At 43.1% G+C, this 19,433-nt stretch overlaps 1 protein-coding gene across 8 annotated transcripts in view; it reads left to right on the forward strand.

Annotated features, from left to right (window-relative positions):
• The window catches only part of arhgap18 (Rho GTPase activating protein 18), a 247,792-nt gene that overhangs the window by 175,326 nt on the left and 53,033 nt on the right, over positions 1-19,433 (forward strand). For all 8 annotated transcript variants that reach the window (XM_085997146.1, XM_085997149.1, XM_085997145.1 and 5 more), the window contains 3 exons: positions 11,597-11,672; positions 12,277-12,425; positions 19,247-19,412. In XM_085997146.1, coding sequence (XP_085853272.1) covers positions 11,597-11,672; positions 12,277-12,425; positions 19,247-19,412 — 391 coding nt within the window. The remainder of the gene's footprint in view (positions 1-11,596; positions 11,673-12,276; positions 12,426-19,246; positions 19,413-19,433) is intronic.

Consider the following 19,433-nt stretch of genomic DNA (forward strand, 5'->3'; position numbering starts at 1 on the left):
GGGAGTGGAGCGGAGAATTAAAATGACAGGCAACCGGAAGCTCGGGGTCACGCTTGCGAATTGAATGGAGGTGTTCTGCAAAGCGGTCACCCAATCTACATTTGGTTTCCCCAATGTAGAGGAGACCGCATCGTGAGCAGCGAATACAGTATACTAAATTGAAAGAAGTACAAGTAAATCGCTGTTTCACCTGGAAGGTGTGTTTGGGGTCCTGGAAGGTGGGAAGGGAGGAGGTAAAAGGGCAGGTATTGCAAATCCTGTGCTAGCATGGGATGGTGCCATGGGAAGAGGAGGGGGTGTTGAGGGTGATTGAGGAGCGGACCAGGGTGTTGCGGAGGGAACGGTCCCTTCGAATTGCTGAAAGGGGGGGTGGGGGAGGGAAGATGTGTTTGGTGGTAGCATTACGTTGGAGGTGACGGAAATGGCGGAGGATGATCCATTGAATGTGGAGGGTGCAAAGTGAAGACAGGGGGATCCCTATCGTGGTTCTGGGAGGGAGGGGAAAGGGTGAGGGCAGAAGTACAGGAAGTGAAACGGATACAGTCAAGGGCCCTGTCAACCACAGTGGAGGGGGATCCTTGGTTGAGGAAAAAGGAAAACATGTCGGCAGCACTGATGTGGAAGGTGGCATCATCAACACAGATGCGACAGAGACGGAGAAACTGGGAGAATGGAATAGAGTTCTTACAGGAAGCAGGGTGGGAGGAAGTATAGTCCAGTTAGGAACAGCTACCAGCCACCATTTATCATATTTCATGCCATGCCATATTATATCAGCACATGCTTTCTATGCTTTCCCCTCATTGCCTTTCAGGACTGTCCAAGATTCAAGACCTGTTGTCCATCTTAATTCCAGGACACACTATGCAAACTTCTAGGCCAAGATTCCAACTTCAAAAGTTGGAGCCATAAAATTACAAAGAGTGTTAATAGATTAAGTGAATGGACAAAGCTGTTGCAAATGGATTTCAATATGGGCAAGTGTGAGGTCATCTACTTTGGACCTAAAAAGGATAGATCAGAGTACTTTCTAAATAGTGAATAGATAAAAACAGTGGAGGTCCAAAGAGACTTAGGGGTCCATGTCATTTAAATGTCATGGACAGGTACAAAAAATAATCAAAAAGGCTAATGGAATGCTGACCTTTATATCTAGAGGTCTAGAATACAAGGGATTAGAAGCAATGTCCCCTCAAACTTTTTTTTGTGTGTGGTCCCTTTAAATTTGCTGTGTGGTATCTCTTCCAGCTTGTGAGCGGCCTGCGCGGGCCCTCCAGATTGATGCGCGGCTGCACGCTTGCGCACCTTAGGGGGAACATTGGTTAGAAGTCATGCTGCAGCTATACAAAGCCCTGGTTAGACCATACCTGGAGTACTTTGTTCAGTTCTGGGCAACACACCTTAGCAAGGATATATTGGCCCTGGAGGGAGTGCAGTGTAGATTTACCAGAATGATACTTGACTCCAAGGATTAAATTACGAGGAGAGATTACACAAACTAGGGTTGCATTCCCAGGAATTTAGAAGATTTAAGGGTGATTTGATCGAAGTTTTCAAGATATTAAGATATCAAGATAGGGTAGATAGAGAGAAACTATTTCTGCTGGTTGGGGAATCTAGTACTAGGGGACATAGCCTAAAAATTAGAATCAGGCCTTTCAGGAGGTGAGGAAACACTTCTATATGCAAAGGGTGGTAGAAATTTGGAACTCTATTCCGCAAACGGCAATTGATGCTGGGTCAATTGATAATTTTAAATCTGAGATTAATAGATTTTTGTTAACCAAAGGTATTAAGGGATATGGGCAAAAGGCGGATATATGGAGGTCGGTCACAGATCAGCCAGGATCTCATTGTATGATGGAACAGGCTCGAGGGGCTAAATGGCCTACGTTCCTATGAATGTCACAGAAAGTTCCTATGTTCCTACAATGGCTCAAAAAATCAGCTGCATTCCAGGTGAAGTGGCATCCTGCCACCGATGTCTTTTTTAAGAACAGCACTCATTTGTTGTAATTTTAAACAAACCAGCAAGAAGCCACAAATACAAAATAAGGAACTCATCTTTTATTACCAACCTACACAACACAATCATATCTTTTCATTTTTGACGGTGGGGAAAGGAAACCAATACTTGTCCTTTTTTATACATTCAATAAATGCAAAATACTGATTGTGAATGCTGAATACTCAAACCAAATACTTTTTTCCAGCAATACTTCTTTAATCTTTACAATGGCCAGAATTTTCTGAAAAAAAAGGCATATGAATGATGCACGCCATTATTAATGTGCAAGTCGGCCAACAACTTGTGGTGAGGAAGAGACACCCCATGAATCGCGAATCATCACAAGTTGCTGGACGCTTTGCACCGCGCCTCCATTAGTGCTCCTCTGTTAGCTTCGCGAAAACGGCAGCTCACACTTAACCTCCCCCTGATTTTCAGCAAGTTGCTGCATTTGCACATTAATTGTCCATTAAACTCGCCACAGAAAGTTAAGTCTAGCAATTATTAGCGCAAGTAACCTTTTAACACTGAGATAATTCTCAATGACTGCCAATCAACCTCTCTGGCCCAGAATGTGAACAATTAAAAGTGTGGAGTCTCATTCCTTCAGGTAGTGGAATGCTGGAGATTTTAAAATGTCAAATTTTAAATGTTTTAATTTTTTTTCTTACTTTTCCAGTCTCTTTTCTCTCTATCTTAATCCAATCTTTCTTTCCCTTTCTTTATTTCTCTTTCTGCACCTGATTTGACATTGAATTCACCCACTCTAATTCACCCTCCTTCTCAGTCCATCCTCTGTTTATTTCTCAACCCTTAAATCCCATTGGTTGAGGAGATACAATGATGGTCCCATCATTTACCAAGGTCCCAGATGCCCCGTTATCCTTGCACTTCTATTAGCTCACATTTCCAGCAAGTTACAGGGCAAAATGTTTTTGAGCTGAAGATTGCAGGAAAAAAATCTAAGCAACCGGGCACGAGATGTCCTGCTGCAGCAAATACCCGCACATTATCTCTCTCTTTCTGTTCACTTATATTAATAATAACTACCCAACCATAACCTGTGCCATATTGTTCAATTTCCTGCATGTACTCATGCAAAATTCCTCTACCAACATCTAGCCATCTGTAAAAAGAAAAGCCACATTGAAAAACAGCATGGGGGAAAAATTGGGTTGATTTGTACCTCTCGTTAGCGGCCGGGCGCAGCGCCGCTAACGCCTCCCGCAAAATTCAGCAGGAGGTTAGCGGCGGCGGTAGCTGGTAGCGCCCCGCTCACGCCCGTCCACAAACTTGGGTTGCGCCCCCTGACCTATCACCGGATGATATGCCCGACAGGGTCAGGGTGGCATTTTTGCAGCTGCGGCAGCGCTACTTAAAGGGCAGGTGTCGAGCGGCCATTTTTTTTTTGGCCAACTGCCAGCACCTGCCCCCTTCCCCGTTTTTCTTCGTGGTGCCTGCCGCGATTGCTCAGCCTGGCACTCCTCTTGAGTGCCGGGCTGTTTTGGCACCCCGCTCCCCGATAGTCCAGCAGGGCCCTGGTGCGCGCAGTGCTAGGCCCCTCCCCTTTCATTGGGGAGGGAGGCCTGCAATGACACGTAGCAACACAATATTCAGTTGTAGCGCCCCAAGAAGGAGGTGGAGCGCTTCCAGTATGCTCCACCTCCTGCTTGGGGCGCTACCACTGAATTTCAGGCAGGGGCGCTAATTTTATATCCAAAAGGGGCGACACCAAATTTTTCCCCCATATTTCTTGACTCACCACAGGAAGTCCACCAGTATTGCTCAGTTTCAGCATGCTTTTAAAAAGGCATAATGATATTTCTGCAATTCTATATAAAAGAAGATATACACTGTACATGAGCAAGAGGCAATATTTGTGAATTTTTTATGCAGAAGAAATATTTGTTCTATGGTGACCTGCTTGCCTTTGTTCTGGTTGTTGTTTTTGTTAGATCCGTGATTCTGAGAGTATGATGTTTTCCAATAACTACACGGATGCTGTAACTTAACAATCAACAGGTATTTACTGGAGTAGGGTAGTCTCAAGACTGGGGATGCAGAGGCATGCTCAAGGTTTATATACAGGTGTGGTCACTGCCGGCACTACAGTATACAGGAGCTGTAAAAGTAGTTCTCTCTTAAAGGTACATACACTACAATTCCTCCCCTTTTAGATTAGCAGTACCCATAATATTCAAATAACAATTAACACTTTAACATGCACATTAAACAACAATAGTCCATTTATAGATTCAGTCATTGGGGCGGCTTCCTGATCCTTTCGGGATAGCGCCTTTCCTGCGGTTCTTGTTCTTGGTGCGGAGGCGATTCTGGCCCCTTTTCGTCGGTTAGTTCATCGGTTTCCACTGCTACTGGTTCTGAGGTAGATGCTACAGGTATGTCGGGTTCATCCCCAGGTACGCGAGACATGGGGTTGACTCGTTCCTGTGACGCAAAGATCTGATCGACGTGGCATCTCACAATGTTCTCCCCGACATCCACTGTGTACATTAATGGCCCCTGCCTTGTGCATATCGTTCTGGGTTGCCATTTCTCTGTTCGGTACTCACGGGCCAAAACTGGTTGTCCTACGTTGAAGCTCCTTGTCGGCTTCTCATTGATGCGCTGGAATTGTTTATCCTCAACATTTCTTCGCACATTTGGTCTGAGCAAATCCAGACGCGATCTCAACCTTCGGTTAAAGAACATCATGGCCCGGGTCTGGTTGGTAACTGCATGTGTCGCATTTCTGTAGGCTAATAGGAAATTGTCCACCTTATGCTGTAGTGGAATTTCATCGTCGCACATGGCCTTTATGGCCTTTTTAAAGATTTGTACGAACCTCTCAGCCAATCCATTTGTGGCTGGATGATATGGGGCGGATGTGTAATGCCTTACCCCATTCCTTCTCATAAATTTCCGAAACTCTTCGGACAAAAACTGTGGTCCATTATCAGAGCACATCTGCTCTGGCAAGCCGTTCCTGGCAAATATGGTCCATAGGACTGCAATCGTTTTCTCTGTAGTGGTTGAGGACATTTTGATGACCTCAGGCCATTTCGAGTGAGCATCCACTGTTATTAAGAACATTGAGTCCATGAATGGACCAGCAAAATCAATATGCACCCGCTGCCATGGAGAGGAGGGCCACTCCCATGGGTGTAGAGGGGCATGTGGTGGTGCATTTTGGACCTTCTGGCATCCTGAGCAGCTCTTGGTTAGGTCCTCGATTTGTTGATCGATTCCCGGCCACCACACATAAGCCCTAGCAAGGCTTTTCATTTTCACCCCTCCCAGATGACCTTCATGAAGCTCATTTAGCACTCTCTCCCTTAACTTGTGTGGAATCACCACTCTGGATCCACACATCACTGTCCCCTGGCATACTGACAGCTGTTCTCTTCTGGATGAGAATGCTGGCAACAGTGAGTCGCCATGTGTTGGCCATCCCCTCACCGTCAAATCATATACCCGAGACAGCATCGGATCATTGCGGGTCTCCTTCTCTATATCCGCGTTAGTTACTGGCAATCGTTCAATTATTGACGAATAAAATATCTCAATAGGGTCCACTGCTGGTGCTTCCTCCACAGTAGGCAGTGGCAGGCGTGATAGCCCATCAGCGTTTCCATGCTGTTTCATGCCTTTATATTCTATTTCATATTGATTCGCCCCTAGAAACAGGGACCATCTTTGTAACCGTTGTGCAGTCATCACCGGAACGCCCTTCTTTGGATTAAAGATGGAGACAAGTGGCTGGTGGTCAGTCAGCAATGTGAACTTCTGCCCATGCAGATAGTGGTTGAATTTTTTTACTCCCCATACTAGGCTGAGGGCCTCCCTGTCAATCTGGGCGTAGTTGCGCTCGGCTGAGGTTAGTGACCGAGACGCAAAGGCTACTGGCCTCTCCAACCCATCTGGGAATTTGTGCGACAACACCGCTCCAATACCATAGGGTGATGCATCACATGCCAAACGAATTGGTAGTGCTGGGTTAAAATGGGCCAACACCTCTTTTGATGTGAGCAATTCTTTGCACTTCTGGAAAGCTTGTTTACGTTCATCATTCCACTTCCATGGTACCCCTGTTTGCAGTAGGGTGCTCAGTGGGTGTAATACCGTAGACAAATTTGGTAAGAACTTATGGTAGTAGTTTACCAGCCCGAGGGACGACCTCAGTTGTGACACATTTTCTGGTGCTGGAGCCTTGACTACTGCCTCAATCTTTTCAGGGGACTTATGTAACCCCTCTTCATTGATAACGTGGCCACAATGCGAGATCTGCTTCTGGAAAAACTCGCACTTGTGGCGATTAGCTCGTAGCCCATATTCCTTTAATCTGGTGAGCACCTTCTCCAGGCTGGCGAGGTGATCACTGTCATTTTCGCCCGTGACCAGGATGTCGTCCAAATAACACTGGGTCCCTGGAATCCCTTGCAGGACTTGATCCATCGCCCTTTTCCAAATAGCCGGAGCCGATGCTACCCCGAACACCAGCCGGTTGTATTGGTAGAGACCTTTATGAGTGTTGATCGTGAGGTATTGCTTCGAGGCTTCTTCTACCTCCATTTGTAAGTACGCCTGGGCTAGATCAATTTTGGTGAAGCGTTTACCTCCAGATAGCGAGGCAAAAATATCCTCAATTCGTGGAAGCGGATATTGTACCGTGTGAAGGACTGGGTTCACTGTCACCTTAAAATCCCCACAGATGTGGACCTTCTTTGGTTCCCCAGGCGTATTACTCAACGACCTCTTCATTACAGGAATGATGGGTGTAGCCCACTCGCTCCAGTCTACTTTGGACAGTACTCCTGAACGTTCCAACCCTTCCAGCTCTGCTTCGATGGCTGGTCTGATCGCATAAGGCACTGGTCTGGCCTTAAGAAACTTTGGGCTTGCATTTTCCTCTATTTTAATCATTGCTGTTATGCCTTTTAGTGTTCCCAGTCCCTCCTGGAACACTTCTTTTGCATCAGTTAGCATTTTTGACAGTCGTCCAGGTGCGACGTCATCATCCTTTTTGGCCTCAACCTTCAGTGCCTGTATGGAATGCCAATCTAATTGTATTTTCCAGATCCATTCACATCCTAGTAGTGGTAGTCCTCCATCTGGCAATACATTTTAGGTATTTCCTAGCCTTTGTATATCACTTTCACCCTTATTTTTCCTTTGGGGTAGACTTTTTGCCCCGTGTATGTCTTCAAGACAATCTCTGTAGCTTTCAAGGGTATATGTGAAAATAGCCGCTTGTAGTCCCTTTGGTTTATGACTGTTAGGGCTGATCCTGTGTCCAATTCCATTTTCACTTGGACTCCGTCTATCTTGAGTGTAACCCAGATAGTCTGGTGATCCTCCATTTTGGTTACCTTATGTAGTTTCAGACAACCCAGCTCCTTGCTTCCGGAGTCTGTAACATTTTTCTGTTCGTCTGAACTACTGTCCATCACCTTATGTACCTTTTTGTACTTCTCCTGTGGAGATTTCTTGCTGTTGGTTTTCTTCCCAGACCTGCAGACTCTTGCTATGTGTCCTACGTTTCCACACTGTCTGCACACTTGATCCTTGAACCAACAATCCTTCTGGTCGTGTGTTGTTCTGCCGCAGCGATAACATTTCCCTGCTCCATATGACATTTCATTGGTGCCACATTCTTGCGGTCTCCATTGTATCTCTGCAGTGCCCCTTGCGGCTGCTTCGTGTGATACTGCCATGCTGAAAGCCTTGTCCAGCGTGAGATCCTTTTCTGATAGAAGCCATTTCTGGGTTCCTTCACTTTAAAGCCCACACACAAACTTGTCCCTTAACGTATCTGCTAGTCCCACTCCAAACTGGCAGTGTTTCGATAGCTTGCGCAGTTCCGTTAAGCACTCAGCATTGCTTTCGTCTTTATGTTGGTTCCTTTTATGGAACTTAAATCTTTCTGCTATCAGCAGCGGTGTGGGGTTTAAGTGGTCCTGTAGGGTTTCTACTATGCTTTCGAAATTCTTATTCACGGGCTTCTCTGGGGTTATTAGGTTTTGCATATTAGTAAGCCATAAGTTTTTGCAGCCATGGAATTTAACAAAACCAGTGCTTTCCTAGCATCTGGCACTTCATTCGCCCTGCAGTACACCTCCATACGTTCCACATATGTCGCCCAATCTTCGACTTCATTGTCGAACGTAGAGATACTGCCACTCTTCGGCATCCCTGGGTGTGATTTAACTGTCAAAAATGGCGTCTCCCGCGCTCTCCCTTCTTCTCCGCTGGCACAAAATGGCGTCTCCCGCGCTTTCCTTTCTTCCCGCGCTCGCCCTTCTTCTCCGCTGCGGCTTCTAAAAATGGCGTCTCCCGCGCCCTTCCTTCTTCTCCGCGGCTCAATGGCGTCTCCCGCGCTCCCCCTTCTTCTCCCTGCGGACACTGTTCAGCCCTTGAGCTCTGGCTGTGCTCTGCGCGTTTTTTTTTCTGTGCGCCTTTCCCTTTTCCGCCGCTCGGTCCTGAACCCGGCTGCTGCTTTACCCTCTCTCTCTCCATTTTGTTTTTCCTCGATGCTGCTCAGTTTTCAACCCCCGGCTGCAGCCTGTGCGCTTCATCCTCTCTCTTACCCCGTCGACGCTGCTCGGCTTTTTCTCTCCCATCGGTCGGCTCCAGCCGCCACTTTCTGGGAAGGGTCTGCGCTGTACCTGTTGTCAGTCTGTTGCTGATCGTCGTGGCTGGGGAACCAAGCCCGGCTCTCCACAGCCTCCCCTGCAATGTTCACTCTCTGCCGGACGACTGGGCAGTTGCTCGTGGTCGACGCCCATGCTTCTGGCCTCGACTTTCTTCCACCGCCCTCCCGGAGCGAATCCTCGAAGGGAAATGCGGAGTTGCAGGTAGATTCGAATCGACACTCGTCGCCACTGTTAGATCCGTGATTCTGAGATTATGATGTTTTTCAATAACTACACGGATGCTGTAACTTAACAATCAACAGGTGTTTACTGGAGTAGGGTAGTCTCAAGACTGGGGGTACAGAGGCATGCTCAAGGCGTGGTGTGGTCATACAGGTGTGGTCACTGCCGGTACTACAGTACACAGGAGCTGTAAAAGTAGTTCTCTCTTAAAGATACATACACTACAGTTTTCATGTCTTTGGACTCTATGACAGTATGAAGTAGTGGAAGGATTTGCAGTCTGATTAACAGTCTGACCAGCCACAATGTGAATACTCCTTCTACCTTTATACCAGCCGATAGGTTGGTTAGTCCTATATGGTGGGAGGTTTTTCTGGGCTCCCACAACCCATACAATGAGGGGGGACCATCTACACCCACTAGACATGAGTTACCAATTGGATGTCAACCCAGAATTCAGAGCCACAGCTTCAGTCTCAGCTCGCCAAGACTGTCTGGTGGGGTTGGAACCCCGCACCTTCTTACTCAGAGGCCTCAATGCTACCATCACTAAGCCAAAGGCTCCCTTGATTGTTCTGGTACTATAACTTTCACATAATTCATTCCTGGCCATTTTGTAGGGCAGAAACAAGCCACCTTATCAGAATATTCTTTCTAGTGCTGTTCATTCTGATGGTAGTCGAGTTTCACAGTGAAGGTCAATGTTGCAGCGCTGACCTCTGCTCTTTGCCTCTGAGTTACTGGAAATCCTGTAGCCAGAACTCAAGTGCAAAGAACAGATAGCATAAGGAGAAATTATACAGCAGATTTTTAAAAATCTATCTCAATTTTGCACTGTAAAAATAGGAATACATTCAAAATAAATGCCTGTCGAAAGGTTATTTTAGAAAAGGCAGGCTTCTTTACCTCCCACCTATGTGTCCTCAAAAGTAATTGTGGGCAACAGTGCACACCATGACGATGAAAATTATGAATGCACATTATTGGCGGAGAGCTTCACTCACTGGCTGTACATATTGGGGAATTCACTGCTCAGGATTTTAATGGGCAGCCTCACTATTTCTCGATTTGTATGGTCATCAGGCGTGGTTCCCTATTGGTAGCACACTTCATAACATCAATACTCATGCTTTAAAAAAGCCGAAAGTCGTCTTTCATTTGGTGCATTGCGTGAATGTTTACTAGTAAAGCAAATCATTTGCTTCCATTGCTAATAGGAGGGCCGTATTACAATTTGAAGGCTTATCTGTCAACAATTATGGAATATATTTACATTATATCATTGTGGACCCTTATGAAATGTTTTTACTGTAGCTCGAGGACACTTTGCAATACACTTCATTCTGCATCCCCTCCTCCCTCCGTTACTCTTTATTTCTACATCCCCTCCTCCCTCCGTTACTCTTTATTTCTACATCCCCTCCTCCCTCCGTTACTCTTTATTTCTACATCCCCTCCTCCCTCTGTTATTCTTTATTTTACATCCCCTCCTCCCTCCGTTAATCTTTATTTTACATCCCCTCCTCACTCCGTTACTCTTTATTTTACATCCCCTCCTCCCTCCGTTATTCTTTATTTTACATCCCCTCCTCCCTCTGTTATTCTTTATTTGACATCCCCTCCTCCCTCCGTTATTCTTCATTTTACATCCCCTCCTCCCTCCGTTATTCTTTATTTTACATCCCCTCCTCCCTCCGTTATTCTTTATTTCTACATCCCCTCCTCCCTCCGTTATTCTTCATTTTACATCCCCTCCTCCCTCTGTTATTCTTTATTTCTACATCCCCTCCTCCCTCCGTTATTCTTTATTTCTACATCCCCTCCTCCCTCCGTTATTCTTCATTTTACATCCCCTCCTCCCTCCGTTATTCTTTATTCTACATCCCCTCCTCCCTCCGTTATTCTTCATTTTACATCCCCTCCTCCCTCCATTACTCTTTATTCTACATCCCCTCCTCCCTCCGTTATTCTTTATTTTACATCCCCTCCTCCCTCCGTTATTCTTTATTTTACATCCACTCCTCCCTCCGTTACTCTTTATTCTACATCCACTCCTCCCTCCGTTATTCTTCATTTTACATCCCCTCCTCCCTCCGTTATTCTTCATTCTGCATCCCCTCCTCCCTCCGTTATTCTTCATTTTACATCCCCTCCTCCCTCCGTTATTCTTCATTTTACATCTCTTCCCTCCATTATTCTTTATTCTACATCCCCTCCTCCCTCCGTTACTCTTTATTTCTACATCCCCTCCTCCCTCCGTTATTCTTTATTTCTACATCCCCTCCTCCCTCCGTTATTCTTTATTTCTACATCCCCTCCTCCCTCCGTTACTCTTTATTTGTACATCCCCTCCTCCCTCCGTTACTCTTTATTTCTACATCCCCTCCTCCCTCCGTTACTCTTTATTTCTACATCCCCTCCTCCCTCCGTTACTCTTTATTTCTACATCCCCTCCTCCCTCCGTTATTCTTTATTCAACATTCCCTCCTCCCTCCGTTATTCTTTATTTCTACATCCCCTCCTCCCTCCGTTATTCTTTATTTCTGCACGGCTGCCTGAGTTGCCACACTTCCTCCTTTAGTCCTTCAGCTGGAGAGGGAATAAAGTGAGCCCCTTAGCATCATCATACCAACCATCGATGTCACTGCGATTACTTGACAGCAGCTCAATTATACACAGAGTCATAGACAGGGGTCTTTATGTTGACTTTCAGGCCTCAAATACAAAAGAAGCATCAGCTGCTGCAACTGATGAAAATGAAAGCGAAGACACCACCGAGAAACTGGAAGGTATGAAATATATTTTACAGAAAATAGTAAGCATGCTCATATTTACCATTTTGGCTGTTTTTGCCACTTGTTTTCCAGTTACTATTTCTCAACTTAATGAAAGAATACTTTACTCGCCTGTTCAGTTTTGAGTTGCAGAGCTTCCTAGGGGCTATGTTCAGCTGTGGCTATCTGTGGGTGCCTTTCAGTTAATTTCTTATTTGACTTTTTCATTGCTTTATGAGGCCAAGCATTTAGCATTGTAAATATGCTCTTCAATTTTTAAAGAGCCATTTAAATGTTTTTTTTTAACTTTCATGGTTCCAAGGTTGAGTTACTCATTTTTAGGTGGGCCTGTGACATAATGTTATATCACATAAAGTTTACGCACACAATGCCACCTATAGGTGCAATTCCTATGAAATGTTGTGATGTTGCAGCCTTTTTAATATATAATAGATTGTTCTTTGGTTATAATGCTCTATATGTCCCATATTCATAATGTAGAATTATGCAGCAGGGGAAATAAAAGAACAGTAAGTATTGAAATCCAGTTCTCAGCTGGCATTAGTCAGCTTGAAGGAGATTCAGTTTGGACAGTAACAGGTACCTCTTTTCCTTCTAGGGCAGATGATCAACCTGGCTACCAAGGATGAAGGTATCCAACACACAGCTGATATCAATTTAGAAATATCTTACTCTGAGCAGGCTGCAAACATGAAAGAAAAATCAAGCAGCATAAAGCCCAAAGGAGAGGATGATGCATCCCTGCCCGTAAGTAGAATCATAGAATGATACAGCACAGAAGGACGCCATTTGGCTCATTGTGCCTGTGCCGGCTCTTTGAAAGAGCTATCCAATTAGTCCCACTGTCCTTCTCTTTCCCCATAGCCATGTAAATTTTTCACCTTCAAGTATATATCCAATTCCTTTTTGAAAGTTACTATTGTATATGCTTCCACCACCCTTTCAGGCAGTGCATTCCACATCATAACAACTCGCTGTGTAAATTTTTTGTTCCTCATGTCGCTTCTGGTCTTTGCCAATTACCTTCAATCTGTGTCCTCTGGTTACCAACCCTTCTGCTACTGGAAACAGTTTCTCCTTATTTACTCTAACAAAATTCTTCATGATTTTGCACACAAATCCCCCTTTAACCTTTGCTCCTCTAAGGAAAACACTTCCAACTCCTCCAGTCTCTCCACATAATGAAGTCCTACATCCCAGGTACCATTCTAGTAAATCTCCTCTGCACCATCTCCAAAGCTCAATATCTTTCCTAAAGTGTGGTGCCCAGAATTGGATACAATACTCCAGCTGGGGCCTAACCAGTGATTTAGAAAGTTTTAGCATAACTTCCTTGTTTTGTACTCTATGCCTCTATTAATAAAGCCAAGGATCCTGTATGCTTTTTTAACAACCTTATCAACTTGTCCTACCACCTTCAAAGATTTGTATATGTAAACTCCCAGGCCTCTCTGTTCCTGCACCGCCTTTAAAATTGTACCATTTAATTCTTACTGCCTCTCCTCATTCTGCCTACCAAAATGAATCATTTCACACTTATCTGCATTAAATTTCATCTGCCATGTGTCTGCCCATTTCACCAGTCTGCCTCTGTCCTCCTGAAGTCTGTTACTATCCTCCTCACTGTTTACTACATTTCCGAGTTTTGTGTCCTCTGCAAACTTTGAAATTATGCCCCCATACCCAAGTTCAGGTCATTAATATACATCAAAAAGAGCAGTGGTCCTAATACCGATCCCTGGGGGACATAATTATATACTTCCCTCCAATCTGAAAAACAACCGCTCACCACTACTCTCTGCTTTCTGTCTCTTAGCCAATTTCATATATACGCAACCATTGCCCCTTTAGAAACATAGAAAAAATAGGAGCAGGAGTAGGCCATTCAGCCCTTTGAGCCTGCTCCGCCATTCAACACGATCATGGCTGATCCTCTATCTCAATACCATATTCCCGCTCTCTCCCCATACCCCTTGATGCCTTTTGTGTCACTTTAATCACAAGCTTCAATTTTACTAACCAGTTTATTATGTGGCACTTTATCAAATGCCTTTTGAAAATCCATATATACAACATCAATCACATGACCCTCGGCATCCTTTCATTACTTCATCAAAGAACTCAAATTAGTCAAACACAATTTGCCTTCAACAAATCCATGCTGATACTGATTTATCAACCCATATTTTTCCAAGTGCCAATTAATTTTGTCCCGGATTATTGTCACTAAAAGTTTCTCCACCACCACCGTCAGGCTGACTGGCCTATAGTTGCAGGGTTTTTCCCTCTCCCCTTCATTCTTAGCTATTTCAACACCATTCATAGAGTGCATTTGTCACCCATTTTTCTTTCCTAGGTGCAATATTTTACACTTGACTACATTCAATTGAATGTAACAAAGTGTGAGGTATTACATTTTGGAAGAAAAAACAAGGAATAGGAGTGGACACCTGTGGTGATTATTCCTTGATTAGTAAAAGTATTGTGATTCGTTGTTTGTTAACTGCCTTGGGATATGTGTTGTAATCTCATTGGTAGTTGATGATCACATGATGTGTTGTGGCTACCTTAAATTCAGTCCTTTTCTAGCTTAGTTGGGACTGGATGTGGAAAGATATGCTGCTGATTTTAAAGTTAATAAAGCCTAGCTTTGGAAGGCAAATCTATTCTTTATTTCAATTTATTAACTTTATGTTAGAATGGAGTGATATCTTCAACCAGAACGATTCAAGGCTGACCCCAATTCTGCTGGAGTGGATGATAAATGGAAACATTGGTATTGTACATTTAAAAACTTTTTGGGCGTGTTGGATCAAGAGGCTCTAAATAAGCTGAATATGCTGATCAACTACATTGACCCGGATGTATATAAATATATTTTGCACTGTAAAACTTAAGAAGAGGCTATTTCTACATTGGAAAAATTTTTTGTTAAACCAAAGAATGAGGTATTTGCACGTCATCTTCTATCTGCCCATAGGCAGCAGGTGGGAGAATCTTTGGATACTTATTTACAAGCACTTCTGTGCCTTAGTGTTGACTGTAATTATAAGGCTGTGACGGCTGAAGAATATAAGGACGAATCGGTACGGGATGCTTTTATTAATGGATTACTGTCTAGATCAATTCATCAGCGGTTGTTAGAAAATAAGACTCTGGATCTTAAAAGTGCTTTTGAGCAAGCTTCTACATTGGATGTGGCTCAGAGAAGTTCGGATTCTTATGCTCTTTTTAATCGGCCTGCGACTATGGTTTCGGCAGTTTCGGATGAAAAGGAATTATGTGGACTTAATGGGAGTGGTTTACTAGATTTTGAAACAGTTTCTACTTCAGCGGCCGTTGCCTCTAGGATTCAAAAGTGTTATTTTTGTGGGAATATCCGGCACCCTCGTCTGAAGTGTCCTGCTCAGGAGGCTGTGTGTAGTAAATGCGGCAAGAGAGGTCATTATGCACGTGTGTGCAAATCATCAGGTTCAATTACCTTCCCTTCTCCTGGTGTGGGAGGGTCTTCCTCCACTACCTCTTCTGTGACTATTCAGCCTTTAGATAGGGCGTTTATTGCATCAATTTCTGCTGCATTTGCTCATGGCCTAAACAAAGCTATAGTTATGGCTCAAGTTAATGGGTTGGAAGTGAAGGCCCTTATAGATACGGGCAGTACTGAGAGTTTTATAAGTCTTCAGTTTGCGAAGGAGAAGCATTTGAAAATTTCGCCTGTTAAGTATCAGGTGTGTATGGCTCAGACGACCCTTACTTCACAAATAGCTGGTTGTTGCTTTGTGAAAATGGTTCTTCTAGGTAATACGTATACTGATATACGCCTATCTGTTTTGCCTAATCTCTGTGCGGATATTTTGATTGGACATGATGTGCTTCAGTTACACGAGTCTCTTAGTCTTTCATTTGGAGGGACTAAGCCACCTTTATCTATTTGTGGATTAACCTCTTTATCTATTCCTCCATTATCACTTTTTTCCAATTTGATGTCGGATTGTAAGCCAATTGCTACCAAGTCAAGAAGATATAGTAGTCAGGATAGAGAATTTATTAATTCTGAAGTTCAACGTCTCTTATTGGAAGGAATCATTGAACCTAGTTGTTCGCCTTGGCGAGCACAGGTAGTTGTCACGACTAATGAGAGACACAAGAAACGAATGGTGATAGACTATTCCCAAACTATTAATAGGTATACTCAATTAGACGCGTACCCTTTGCCTAAGACTGATGAGCTTATCAATAAAGTATCTCAGTATAAAGTTTTTAGCACTATTGATTTAAAGAGTGCTTATCATCAGATTCCTATTGTTAAGAAGGATCAACCATATACGGCCTTTGAGGCTGGTGGAAAGCTGTATCAGTTTTGTCGAATACCATTTGGTGTTACTAATGGTGTTGCTTGTTTTCAACGGGCAATGGATGCTTTTATAAGTGATAGCTCCCTCTCTGACACCTTTTCATACTTAGATGACATCACAGTGTGTGGCAAATCAAGGGTGGAGCATGATTCTAATTTAAAAAGATTCCTTCAAGCTGCGGAAAAAGTTGGTTTAACTTTTAACAAAGAGAAATGTATCTTTTCGACTACTGAGGTAAACCTATTGGGGTATATTATTTTGGGAAATAAGATTAAACCAGATCCAGAACGTCTGCGACCATTGATCGATTTACCTTGTCCTACTAATTCTAAGGCTTTGCAACGAGTTGTTGGACTGTTTTCTTATTATCCTAATTGGATTGCAAATTTTTCACAGAAGATCCGGCCTCGTATTCGGGTTACGACATATCCTCTATCATGGGAGGCCAGGACATGTTTTGAGAATTTTAAAAAGGATATTTTAGGAGCAGTTGTGCATTCCATTGATGAGCAGGTTCCCTTTGTGATTGAGACGGATGCTTCGGATTTTGCAATTGGGGCTACTTTGAACCAAAATGGAAGACCTGTGGCCTTTTTCTCACGTACTTTGAATAATAGTGAAAAAAGACATTCCTCAATAGAAAAAGAGGCATACGCAATAGTAGAAGCATTGCGTAAATGGAGACATTATTTATCGGGGCGACATTTCACATTGGTAACTGATCAAAAATCTGTGTCCTTTATGTTTGATGTTAAGCATTTTGGAAAGATTAAAAATGATAAAATAATGAGATGGAGGATTGAGTTGGCATGTTACCATTTTGACATAGTTTATCGTCCGGGGAAGGATAATGTTGCTGCTGATGCATTGTCGAGGGCTTATTGTTCTGTGATTCACGGAGATACGCTTATTAATCTTCACAATGCCTTATGTCATCCTGGGGTTATGAGGATGATACACTTTGTACGCAGTAAGAACTTGCCTTTTTCAGTTGAAGACGTCAAGCGGATGACTTCATCATGTTCTATCTGTGCTCGGTGTAAACCAAATTTCTTTAAGCCTCAACGAGCTCATCTTATAAAGGCTACTTCTCCTTTTGAACATTTGAGTGTTGATTTTAAGGGACCTCTTCCTTCAACTACTCAAAACCGATATATATTTACTGTTGTGGACGAGTTTTCAAGGTTCCCTTTTGCTTTTCCTTGTGCAGATGTATCAGCTGCTACAGTTATTAAATGTTTGACTCAACTTTTTGTCATCTTTGGGATGCCTGCGTATATCCATTCAGATCAGGGAAGTTCTTTTATGTCTTCCCAGTTGAAGGAATACCTTCAGAGTCGGAATTTCTACTAGTAGAACTACCCCGTATAATCCCCAGGGTAATGGACAGTGTGAACGATACAATGGGGTGATCTGGAAGGCAGTTATGTTGGCGTTGACATCCCGGAACCTTAAGAATACACAGTGGGAAATGGTGCTGCCTGATGCCCTGCATTCCATTAGATCATTGCTTTCAACGACTACTAATGTGACCCCCCATGAAAGGCTCTTTAACTATCCGCGGAGATCTACTACGGGATATTCGGTACCTTCATGGCTTACTATGCAGGGACCTGTGTTGCTTCGACGTCATGTTAGATTGTCAAAATATGACCCCTTGGTGGAGGAGGTGGAGCTGTTGGAGGCAAATTCCCAATATGCTCATATTCGATTCCAAGATGGGAAAGAAAGTACTGTTTCAATTAAAGACTTGGCTCCTTGTGGGGGCCAGCCCTCTTCTGAGAATATTAATAATGGTTATGATTCGGATAATGTGGATGCTGTTACAGATACTACGAATATTTCCAATCCGATTGCAGATAATCATACTTCTATTAGTCAGCCTTTGATAGATGTTTATGACCGTCCTAGTTCATCTTCTGATGGGATTTCTAATCCGGAAACCGTTGAGAATCGGGATATGGATAGCCTTCCTGTTGAAGATACTTCTGTGCCTTCTGGCGTGGGAGGGCAAGGAATTTCACCAAGGTTAAGAAGGTCGACACGAACAAGATATCCGGTCGACCGATTGAAAATGGACTTTTAAATTGATAGTAATGTTTTAAAAATTGTTGAAATATTATAGTATATTGTTTTAGTTGAGGGGTACTTAATACTTATGCGTAATGTTATTATTTGTTGTTCATTTAGTATTGTGTTATGTAAATAGTTTTATTCTTGTGCATAGTTTAGTTGTAAATAATTAATTGTAAATTGTAAAAGTTATTAGGTTGGAGTATATTTTAAAAGGAAGGGTGAATGTGGTGATTATTCCTTGATTAGAAAAAGTATTGTGATTCGTTGTTTGTTAACTGCCTTGGGATATGTGTTGTAATCTCATTGGTAGTTGATGATCACATGATGTGTTGTGGCTACCTTAAATTCAGTCCTTTTCTAGCTTAGTTGGGACTGGATGTGGAAAGATATGCTGCTGATTTTAAAGTTAATAAAGCCTAGCTTTGGAAGGCAAATCTATTCTTTATTTCAACACTTAATGGAAAGACACTGAAGGGTGAACAAAGAGATGTAAGAGTTCAAATAGATAATCAAAAAAAGTTATTGAACCATTTATTTATTGATTAATTTAAGGTCATGATTGTATGTACTTATCCTGCATGTTAAGCATTATTCCTTTAAAGATGTTTCATTTGTCCTCTACTGAAACTTTGTTGAAAATCTTCCCCCAGTCAATTTGCTCGAGTTGATTCTTCATTTCTTTGAAGCTAACCCTCTTAAATTTATATACCTTGCTCCTCATCCATACCTAATAACCAGTATATCAGTGTTACATCCTCATAACGACACCAAATAACCAGACCTCCGTATATCAATGTTACATCCCCATAATGATATAATAACCAGATCCCTGTATAACAGTGTTACATCCCCTTATAGATACTTAAAACAAGCTCTTGTCACTATTCAAAGAGCTGGGGAGTTCACCCAGTATACTGGCCAACATTTATCCAGTAAGTAATACCACCAATAAACAGATGATCTGATTATTTATTTCACTGCTATCTGTGGGACCTTGCTGTGCGCAAATTGGATGCTGGAATTTCCTACATTACAACCGTGACTACACTTTAAAAGTATTTAATTTTCTATGAAGCACTTTGGGATGTCCTGAGGCTGTGAAAGGCACGATATACCATTGTTTCTTTCTTTCTTAAGAACTACCGGCTGCCAAAGGATAAGACAGGTATCACTAAAGCAGGAGATCTTGCACCTCAGGACATGAAGAAAGTCCGGTCATTGGCTCTGATTGAAATGACTGCTCTGTACGACACACTTGGTGTGGATTTCAAGCATCATAAAGCAATAAAGATCAAAATTAGAGGTAATGAGAATATATATTATT

The sequence above is a fragment of the Somniosus microcephalus genome, chromosome 9 (assembly GCF_052327205.1).
Source record: "Somniosus microcephalus isolate GS21.2 chromosome 9, FLI_Smic_1.0, whole genome shotgun sequence".
NCBI lineage: Eukaryota > Metazoa > Chordata > Chondrichthyes > Squaliformes > Somniosidae > Somniosus > Somniosus microcephalus.